The following is an 11,521-nucleotide window of genomic DNA, read 5'->3' on the forward strand; positions in this document are numbered from 1 at the left end:
TAATAGTGCAGAGTTTGGCCACTTTCTCTTTCAATTTAGTTAACAGCAGAAGCAGCTTCTCACTAACTAACCAACCTGCTGAAAGTATGAGACATAAATGTTGTCGCCCAAAAATGCACAAGTAACTGTGAAATGGTCAGTGAGCAGTGAGTTCTACACCTTAGTATAATAACCTGAGTATGACTGAAGTTTGGGTTAAAAGATAAAAAGTGGATGGACCTGTTGAAGAGAAATGTGAAACCTGGAAAGAGTGCAGCAGTCGTCTTTATAGTCAGAAAATACACAACTCAATTATGGTAACATGTATAAATGAACATGTATATATTTTACACGGTCATACAATTTGAAACGTACAGATTGGTTTACATAATCATTTAATTGAACATAACCATATTTATATATTATATATTAAAACCACAACCAGAAACAGGCTTCTTTTCCATGTTTGCTATCCTTGTCTGACTTCTGCGTCAAGCTATTCAAAAGTGCAATCAACATGCCAGCCTTCCTTTGACACTCGAGTGCCAACTCTGACTTTTTAAAAAAATCCTTCTCTGAATTACATTTTCCCAGCATGGGTGTCCCCCTCGGCAGATGCCCGTTTTTTGTTCAGTTCTCTCTTACTAAGTCCATTCAAAACACTTTCATTGAAAGGAAAGAAGAAAATGACAGAAAATATATACATGAAACATAGGGAAAATAGTATGATTGTCGCGTCTTGACATTATGTGCTGCTTCAAGGACAGAGTTCCATAATCAAAGGCACTAAAATGTTTTTTTTAAAATCCTGGGTAGAAGATGCCTCATGCCTTCCCCTTGTTGCCGATCAAGCGTCCACGGCTTTCTCTGACCAGCTGAAATCTGTCCACTTTTGACCAACGGCACCAAGAAACAGTTCTTTCTCCCAGAGGCCGTTACAGTTTTAGCAGGGCAGACGATGGTAGGGCGCGTTGTTTTTACATGGTGGTTGCAAGTGAGGCCGCTTTATATAAATCCATAGTTCATTAGCCAAAGCTGGATTAACAGAGCTGGATCAGACCTCCCTTTCGTGTAGAGATGGCCCCTACAACCAAATGCCTCATAACCCCCTCCTCCTCTTAATTGAAGCTGAAGCAATGTGGGGTAAGATGACTTGCTCATCAACAGTCATGAATGACGTTGCAGGAGAACACCGGTTATTCACTTCCCCCAGCCAGAGATGTGTAGCTTGAACAGGAAAGGAGCTTGCATACCCTGAAATTACAAACTCCCAAACCATCAGGCTTCAGCTCTAGGCTCTTGTCCAACACCAAGAGAAGCCCACCATGCAGGGCAGCTGCCATGATCCCCCTTAAGGGCGATAGGTCTTGATGACGTCCTTGATGGGCCGTCTGCAGATGGGGCAGCAGGCGTTGATCTGTCTCTTCAGCTTCAGGCCACACTCGTGGCAAAGGCACATGTGTCCGCAGGTGTAGATGACCGTGTCCACCTCCTGGTCGAAGCAGACGGTGCACTCGCCGCTCTTGCTGCCGCCATTGCCACCAGGGGGCAGCACCTCCGGGCAGAGGAAGGTGGGCGAGACCGGGGGGCTGAGCGGGGAGCTGGGCGCCGTCACTGGAAGGACAGACAAGAAATAATCATGACATTACATTCATGACATTACATTTTAATTCACTTTGGATGAAAGTGTCTGCAAAGCGAACATGCTTAGCAAATACAGAGTGTGGGAGAATCCAATACAGCAGCGCACAAGTAGCCTACTACGCTTACAACCTGTATGTAAAAAAAAAAATCCTGAATCGATGAACAAAACAGTAATTACAAATGCCAGTATGGGCTGTACATTGTTCAATATGCTTTATGGGCTTTTTGTGCTCTTTTGAAGATGGCACAGTGAAGAGATAAGAGGCAAGAAGCATAAAGATGGGGGTTTTCAGATGTCTACTTTACTCACCCAGTGAGGACTCGGAGGCGGAGGAGGAGCGGTTGACGCTGAAGGCCAGGTCTGAGTCGCTGTCTTCAGGGGAGCTGCTCTGGGATATGGAGGGCGAGCTGAGAGGTGGGCTGGCCTGTAGAGTGCCTGCTCAAAAAAACAAGACAAAAAGTCCTTTGGTTATGGATGGCATCGGAAACCTAGTAGATAGCTTACAATATACTGCATACAGGATACTGTTTCATCGATTTATTTTTATTAGTTATTTTTCATTTATTTTTACGTTTGGGTAATGGTATACCTAAGGTAGACCCCTAGATATTGTAAAATATGCATACTATCAACATGCATAGGAATACAGAGAAAGAATACAGAAACTAATATAGATGACCATACATGTATTCCTTCCTTTCTTTTTTGCTTCAGTAATATGTCCCAGACACACAAAAATGTTGCCATATATGAATACAGGACATGATATGATGGACAATCTTAAAATCATATTGTTTTCCATTTTCACGCTGATGCTGCTGAGAAAAAAATGTATTATATAAGAAGGGGTGATGAAAAAGTCTATTTTTGTAGGGCTTTGGCCAGCGATGACATGCCTGACCTGCTGTCCAGTAAGGTGCCGACCCAGTGGAGCCTCTGGCTTTATGAGGGAGGGGTCCTGTCCTGTCAGAGCAGCCATCACTACACTACACTACACTACGCCCTTTTCTCTGGAGTCTTCAGACAGTGCCTATTACTAATGCCTTATATAATGTCCTTTCAGATAGGGTTACTATATAAGGGAAAACAAAGCAAAAACCCAGACACAGGCGAGGCCAGGACCACACATGTCAACAGATCATTCCAATTTTACACTTTAAAAAAGGGGACACAATGGGAGAATGGGGGATACGGCATCACAAACATTTATTCTGGAATGAGGAATTGTAAACAGACTGCCAATCGTGATACAAAGCTAAATGGAGATTAGCCTGTCTAATTCCATGTACAAAGTGATATCTCAAATGTGGTCTTAACTTATCAAATGCCTCTGTATGCTACCAGCAGAAGATAGGTATACAACCAATCAGACTACTCATTCAGACCACACTGACAATACAGTGTGAGAGGAGACAGGACATGACCAGGAGAGACATGCAAACCCACACGTCTATGGACAGATACCCCATTGGTCACTTTTGTCAAGGAACACTGAAAAGGCAGAGATACCCGTCTTGGCAAGATTGTAATTTTCTGTCGAGTCAGAGACAGGTATTATGGGTAATAACTGCCTGAATAACTGCCCTGTCTGAAAATAGTTTTGAACACTTCAAGTAAAAATAAATCAGGGGGGATGTGGAGGAGGCCTTCTGATAAATGAAACTTATGCAATTTATTCTTGTCATGATTGCCATAAATCCCTGAAAATGCGCAGCCATTAAAAAAAAATGGAACAGGGTGGAATGCCAAGTTTTTCTCCAGCTGTTTATCTCTGACTCCCTGCCCTCAGGGCAACCACCAGTAAACACAACTGCAAGCTGGACACTATACAACGTCCACAAAATTTGACACATTATTCCCAGCAACTGACTTCAAACCGTCGAGAATGGCTTTGTCTAGATGAGCTACCAATAGGCAGTTAGAACCAAAACCACAACCTAACTCCCACCCCTAGAGCTAACCAAAATCACAACCTAACTCCCACCCCTAGAGCTAACTACTGTTAGTGCCTTGCAGTGGCTTGGTACCTCAACTCGACTGGCAGCTCACATCGACAAAGGCACTGAGGCCTGGGACGGGTATAGGACTTGACCTTGGGCTGGCCCAAATTAAAACAGCTGTTCATCTGCATCAATCCTGACTGACTGCCTGGCGCTATTTCCTGGCCGGCGCTGTTTACTGCCCCGATGCGGCTCAGTGAAGGTCCAAACGAGCTAACGGCGTCAGATGTGGATCCCAAGAGCTTAACATGCCTGACGCTCCTTGCCTGCTCGCTCAGCCCATTCCCTGGGTCGCCCTCGTTACTGCTTTGATTTACTACAGAGAAATCAATACTGGGCCACAGCTATCATGTCCCCCAGCCTTGATGTGGGGACATACAGTATGGGCACGTTACGTGCAAATGTAAAGATGACATGTTTTGCATGGTGTAACTAGTCATAAGCTGTGATCTGTAAGATCACATGCTATGCGTTGTCCAAAAAAGATTTTGTCAATTAGATTGATTGATGTGTTTCAGTGACTTGGCCGTGTCATATAGCCTAATGACCTGAACTAAAAATGATGGAAATGACCTTGACACACTTGTCTTTGTCCCACAGTCATCGTTAAGTTGCAGGTTGCTTCTTTGACGACTTCATTAACATGAGGTCATTGAACTGGAGAGACTTCAAAAGTGTCCTTATAGCCGTCCTTATCAGCTCTGTATTACTCTGACATGTTTATCCTTCATTATGGCCAAGGCAGTGCAATTACTGCCCCTGTCATCAAAACAAACAAAAAAACTAGGGTGGGATTCGACCCTCTGATCCAAAGCCCATCTCTTAAACCAGTGTTTCCCAACCAGGGGTACGTGTACCACTAGGGGTACGCGAGCACACTGCAGGGGGTACTGGTACTTGGAAAAATGTTACTACTATAACAAATGTATGGAGTAGTCATATCAGGACAGAGAAAGCGATATAGAACATGAATTAGGGGGTACTCATGGCACAACTTAGAGCCTTAGGGGGTACGTGAGACAAAAAAGGTTGGGAAACACTGTCTTAAACCACTAGACCAAGGCCACTGCTGCCCTGTGACATGCTATGTCTTACGTATTACATTAAGACTCTGTACTCTGGGCCAGTGACATGGAACAGATACTGTTTAGTCTTGACGTCCCTGGCAAGAGACTCGCTCTGTTGCAGCATGGGCCCTTCCTTGGGTCTTTACTCACTCCAGACCTCTGCGTCCTGAACTATGGCCGAGATTCCACACTCGGGAATTCCAGGTAGGTGGCTTCTAGTGCTTCTTGGTGGGTTCAGGAGCAGTGGGGAAAAAATAATGCCTTTTAAAGACAATAATCTACACCAGCCCTTTGGATCGTTACAGGGATCTCTTTCAATCAATTTTTTAATCTATGCTGCACATTGTAGAAATAACTAGGCCTGCTGTCAAAGCTACTGATATTCGAGTGATATACTGATATACTGAGTTCAGTACAACTGATATTCGAGTGTGAAAGGCACAAAGAGAAAGCAGAGGAGACACTCCGTAGGCCAACCATGTTACAAGATTCAGAGACATCTTGGCTGCTACTTGATCTTTCACACACTGTATATTACTATCACAACTCTGTCCAGCCCTCCCCGACCTAACCAGCCAATCTACTCTCAAACTCACCCAAGATCCTGAGACGGTTCACGGCGCCGTGCAGGGTGAAGAACGTCCAGAGCGGCTGGGACGAGTCCACGCACAGGAGCCTGCCGCGGGCGCCGCCGTTGACCCCGTGGTGCACCTCGCCGTTGGGCAGCAGGCAGAAGCTGAGCACGTCTCCGGAGCAGGGCATGGGGAAGCCGCGGTACACCACCCAGTACTCCTTGCGGTCCAGCAGCTGGTTGGGGTCGGCGGGCAGGTCGGCGGCCTGCAGGGAGGCGGGGTCGCAGGAGGTCATGCCGAAGAGCAGCGCGCCCAGGTAGGGCAGGCCCAGGTGGCCCACCTCCACGTACAGCGTCTCGCCGGGCCGCAGCGGCCGGTCGCTGAACACCAGCGTGCGGCTGCCGTCCAGGAAGTGCACGCAGGCGGCTGTGCGGTCCACCGACAGCACCACGTCGGAGCCGCGCACCGGGTGGAAGTGGAGGTCCGAGTCCAGCGGCGGCGGAGAGGCCGCCAGGGGGGCGCGGGGGGAGGAGGAGGAGGTGTAGGGGGTGGAGGAGGAGGAGGAGGAGGGGGGTGCCATCAGCCTCGGCCCAGCCGAGGAGAGGCTCAGCGGAGGGGGAGGAGGGGTGGTGGGCACCGCGGAGGACGGGTTGGCGGAGGAGGACGGAGGGGCGGAGGAGGAGCAGGGAGGCGCGGATGAGGTAGGATTGTTCAGGGCGGAGGAGGAGGAGGGCGAGGAGGAGCAGCAGGGGATGAGCTGGTTGTAGGGGGTGCCCAGCTGCAGGGAGGCCATCTTGGCGGCCGCCGCCTGGCTGCTCTCCAGCTGGTTGTTGCTGTAGTTGGCCGAGTCGTGGCTGCTCTGCGGCAGGTAGGCGCTCAGACGCACCGCGCTCAGGCAGCTGGCACCAACGCTCTCAGCAAACGTACTCTCTGGATACAAAGAAAGAAAGAAAGAAAGAAAGACAGAAAGCAAGGAAGCAAGAAAGAGAAAAAGAAAGAAAGAAAGAAAGAATATGGGTATAGAGTTAGATTTCATATGTAAGCCTTGTTAGGCTATATGAGAGATATATGAGACAGTTTACTGCTCATCCTCCCACCATCAGAACAGAATGCTAAAGAAAATTAAGTGATTGGTTTATAAAACCTGCACTGGCATTATTATAATGTCCTATAAGACACTTTAACGCCTTGGCAGCACATACTGTATATATTAATGACCATCCCACTGAAGTACATTGTCCGTAAGACAGATGTCTTGTAAGTGGATAGACATTGAGGCAGAGAGAGAGAGAGCTGAGGCATCTCGTGAACTTTAGATAATGAGAGAAGCTTCAGATGTAAATCCTGTGAAATGTCAGGAAGGGATGTGTCATTTCCTTGAAATGGCAGCCCGTCTGAAAATAAGCACTCGGGAAGAGCCGTAGCCTAGCAGTACAACTTCAAACATATGGTTTAATATTCACAGATATTGAAACAAAAATCAAATTGGAGACACTGAGCCATGAAATAGAAACTAAGATGAAATGGAGCTGCAGACACAAACGACTTTTTGTTCCCATTCGATCATGAATATCATTCAATTTGTTGTCATGTCTCGCGGTGCTACTTGCCAGATCTAATAAGGGGATGCTGAATGTGAAGAGATGCTGTGGTAATGGAGGCTAATTTGCTATGTAGTGCCAGGCATGCATGTGTCCGACCTTGACACCAATATATATATATATAACCGCTAATATATAACTGCTAATCATGCCCATCCTCTCATTGGCTAATGCAGAGATTCCCAAACTGAGGGTCAGGACCCCTAGATCAGTGTTTCCCAACCAGGGGTACGTGAACCACTAGGGGTACGTGAGCATACTGTAGGGGGTACGTGAAAAGTGTGGACTTTGGAGCATAGTGACATTGGGATGGAGTAAAAGATAGTGAGGGAGGTACTCATGGTATGGCAAAAAGGCTTAGGGGGTACGCAGTACAAAAAAGGTTGGGAAACACTGGCCTAGATGAGTCACGGAAGTACTGCATGGGGGGTTACGGGGTCACGAAAGAAGTTCTATGTTCTTTTCCTGTAAAATTCGAATTAATAAGCAACATTGTGGGGGATAAGGGGTCACAAAAATATGGAGCCAATGGACTACTTGCTGGTCCAAAAGGGAACGTTAGGGAGCCACTGGATTAGTGCTTTGTGCTGCGGCCAGTGCATCTGCCTCTCTCTTTTTTTGGGGCCTTGCCGCTTAAAGAGTCCTCATTCATCAGCAGCTGGCCGCGTTTGTCCAGCGTAAGGTTTTATGTTTGTTTTCGTTATCGCTCCACCTACGACTCTTCAATGTCGCGCGCGAGCGGCAAACACACTAAATTACCCACCCCTGTGTTTATGTAGAGCGCCTCTCAAACAGTCACCTCCACCTCCACCTTCCCCACCTCCCAGACCTCCTCCTCCACTCCCCTCACTGATAAAAAAGTGCCGCTCGTTCGCTCACTGTCTCAGGGACCCCAGATGGAGGCCACCGCAGGGGGAAACTGGCTTGCGGCATGTCCCCCCCTGGGGAAGCTGGAGGCTTGTAGTGCCATATAGGAGCTCGATGGGGAGGGGAAGGTAGGAGAGGGAATTTACTAGGGGTGGTGGTGGGGGGTGGAGGTAGTGGACCGGGATAGGGGGACAGCAGTTATGACTAAATATGGTCAGCAGTCCTGTCAGTCAGAAGATAAACATGAACTGCCGCGGCAACTCGGAGAAAGAAAAGAGGTAACAGACTGTGTGTGTGTGTGTGTGTGTGTGTGTGTGTGTGTGTGTGTGTGTGTGTGTGTGTGTGTGTGTGTCAGTGGGGAAGAGATAAAGGGAGAGAAAGAGAAGGAGGCCGATAGAGGAGGTCACTGGCTCATCTGAAGGTTGTCGCTATCTTGACTCTGAGTGTGGCTCTGATCTCCCCTCACATACATTCATTCACACGTAAACGGAATTCTGCCACGCACACATACGCACAAGCGCAAGCGCAAGCGCAAGCGCAAGCGCACGCACACACACACACACACACACACACACACACACACACACACACACACACACACACACACACACACACACACACACACACACACACACACACACACACACACAGAGGGGGAGAGAGAAAGACAGAGAGTGAGTGATAAAGTGTTTGAGCTGAAGCAGGGCACTATGGGAAATATGAGATTGCACCCATTGTGGCTCTCTGACATCCATCAGCACCCCAAAGGTGCCTCCTCTGTCACCTCTCCTCTAATCTCCCTTCCTCTTCTCTCTCTCTCTCTCTCTCTCTCTCTCTCTCTCTCTCGCTCTCTCTCTCTCTCTCTCTCTCTCTCGTGCCTCATTGCTCTACTGTACATACTCTCTCTCCTTCTGTCTCTCACTCGCTTTGCCCCCCGCCTCTACTGCTATCCATCAGTGGGATACTGTATCTGTCCTGCCACACACACTTACTCACAAAGAGACGTACTGTACACAATTCTGCACACAGGCATGTATACAGACACGCACGAACGCATGCAGGCACGTGCTGAGGCGCGGACACGCACACACGCACATTCAATTTTCACAGTGGTGGACAAAACGAATGAAAATATTGTAGGCCCTATATGCTGTAGGTTTGGTAAATATGATTGGAGCAGAACTGTGATGGGCTCCATAGCAAGTATACAGATTATAGTTAGCACGTGTGTCGTCACATACACACATCGGTGTGATACACATGCACATCATGCGAACACACACACACGCACGCACGCACGCACACACACACACACACACACACACACACACACACACACACACACACACACACACACACACACACACACACACACACACACACACACACACACACACACACACACACACACACACACACACACGGTCTGCAACACATCAGCTGGCCAAGGCGTCTCTGTTGCTATTTCTGCAATGCTGTGTACTGTGTTCGTTCTCACAGGGGGCCTGGACAAGGGGCCAGTAGGGATGGACTGGGGAAGTGAGGGAAGTTAGCAGAAGATAAGAGAGTCTAAATGCACAAATACTACTTCTTTCTCTCTCTTTCCAACTCCTATAGTTTTTGCTCTCCCGCTTTTTTTTCCCAGTTTCTCTCTTTTCAATACATCCTTTGCATTTGTCTTAATCCCTCTTTTCTGGGGAAAGGACTTTCCTTCCTCTTTTCTTTCTCTCCAATCTGTCTTCTCCAGAGTTGTACTGTATAAAGTAGAAGTAGAAGTGAAAGATGTATTTACAACACTAGTGGTATGATATTACATGGTTTCAACGTTCTAATATCACACTACTAGTGCTGTAATTACGTCTGTAAGAGTACTTCTACCTCTACTTTATGCAACTCTGGTCATCTCTCTATTCCTCTCGTGTGTGTGTGTCTTCTGTATCTCTACATCTGTCTGCATGGAGACAGAGACCCCAGAGGAGTACCCCCCTGGCTGCCTGAGCTGAGTGGAGCAGAGCAGAGCAGAGTGGAGTGGAGCTGCCGTGAGCCAGGCCTCAGGGACACATCACCATGGACCGCCAACAGTGGGGGACAAAGGGGCATGTTGTCCCAGGCCCAGTGAGATAGGGGGCCCAGAATTGGGTCCACATTACATTTTATGTATTGAATGTGGGGCCCTTTTAGATGACTGTCTTGGGGCCCAGCGAAAGCTGTCAGCGGCCCTGCACATCACCGTGTGCGCGTGAGTGAGGGGGGAGTGTTTACGTTCGCCAGTCAGTCAGGCAGCCCAGCCGGCCCGAGTATTCTGCATCACGTGGCGCCTACCGCCACCACTTTTATCTGCCACGACCTACATAGGCACCCCCCATCCCATCTCCAACCCCCCAAACAGCCAGCCGCCTCAGCTACAGTACCACAAGGTGTGTGTGTGTGTGTGTGTGTGTGTGTGTGTGTGTGTGTGTGTGTGTGTGTGTGTGTGTGTGTGTGTGTGTGTGTGTGTGTGTGTGTGTGTGTGTGTCTGGCACCATTCCTGATGTATGTGTGTGTTTTATGTATTTATGGTAATTGTGCTTAAACCACAGCTCCACACAATCTCCTAGGGCGTAGTATCTATGTTTGACTCCGACTGGAAAAGTGTGTGTTTGTTGTGTGTGCGTGTGTGTGTGTGTGTGTGTGTGTGTGTGTGTGTGTGTGTGTGTGTGTGTGTGTGTGTGTGTGTGTGTGTGTGTGTGTGTGTGTGTGTGTGTGTGTGTGTGTGTGTGTGTCAAAATGAAGCCATAAGCAGCCTTGCAATGTGGCATAGTAGGTCATGCTTGTTGTACCCCTGATTTCAACATCATGTCTAACCTCTGAGATATACTGTATTTCAATCTTAAATAGAATGAATAATTTGTAGTAGCAGGTTAACATGGACAGAATTCAAGTGTGTTAGTGTGTGTGTTTGTGTGTGTGTGTTTGTGTGTGTGTGCGCAGCCTGACACTCAGAATTCCGTGGAATGGACACGGCTCTTTGGGACAAAGATTTTTGGGTTTCACAGATTTCGACAAAATTCCGTGCCCCTGGTCACGGAAGTGTTATCCGTGATGGACTAACGGAAGTGCTTTCTATATTCCCACAGCACTATGTTAAGTGTATAGTTAGAAAATAGATACCAAAATCTATTTTAGAGAAACAACTTTTCCAGTTGGTTGATATGCTATCAAATTCATGTAATAAACGAAAGAAAAAGGGTCGGGTCCATTCCACAGAATTCTGAGAGATCCTGTTGCAGCTGGTGTGCGTGTGTGTGTGTGTGCACGCGCATGAGGGTGTGTGTGTCTGTATGTCTGTCTCTGTGTGCGTTACGATATTGTATAACTGATTATATGAGCCACACAGCTACATGTATTCATGACAGTCCATATTCAGGTCACTCTCCCTGCGTTCTGCGTTCAATTTCCCTCAATGGAATTCAATCCAATTTGGCCAAAACATGGATCAGGCGATTCACTGTGTTCTCAGTGCTAACAACAAACCTATTCATTTATGCCATGACATTTCAGTTTCCTCTCATGGAGATTACTTATTATAATGGCTGACAACACTGGAGAAAGTCCCCGCCACCCCCATCCCTTGCACTCTGTTCACTATCACTTTAATCCTGTGAAATCACTGCTGTCATCTGTTTGGCCTTTTGAGTTCCACATTCTCTTAAAACAGGCACTGACTCTATCTTGCAAAGCTTTTAGTTAGCTCTAATACCGCTTACCTCAGACATAATGAGATATTTATATTGCTTTATTGTGACCTGAG

At 47.5% G+C, this 11,521-nt stretch overlaps 1 protein-coding gene across 1 annotated transcript in view; it reads right to left on the bottom strand.

The window, feature by feature from the left end:
* Positions 1 to 246: 246 nt before the first annotated feature.
* The window catches only part of neurl1b (neuralized E3 ubiquitin protein ligase 1B), a 29,624-nt gene continuing 18,349 nt past the window's right edge, over positions 247 to 11,521 (bottom strand). The window contains exons 3-5 of the mRNA XM_063190700.1: positions 5,288 to 6,193; positions 1,934 to 2,059; positions 247 to 1,593 (exon numbers count right to left, since the gene is read on the bottom strand). Of these exons, the coding sequence (XP_063046770.1) occupies positions 1,331 to 1,593; positions 1,934 to 2,059; positions 5,288 to 6,193 (1,295 nt within the window). The 3' untranslated portion in view covers positions 247 to 1,330. The remainder of the gene's footprint in view (positions 1,594 to 1,933; positions 2,060 to 5,287; positions 6,194 to 11,521) is intronic.

This window comes from Engraulis encrasicolus, chromosome 23 (assembly GCF_034702125.1).
Source record: "Engraulis encrasicolus isolate BLACKSEA-1 chromosome 23, IST_EnEncr_1.0, whole genome shotgun sequence".
Lineage (NCBI taxonomy): Eukaryota > Metazoa > Chordata > Actinopteri > Clupeiformes > Engraulidae > Engraulis > Engraulis encrasicolus.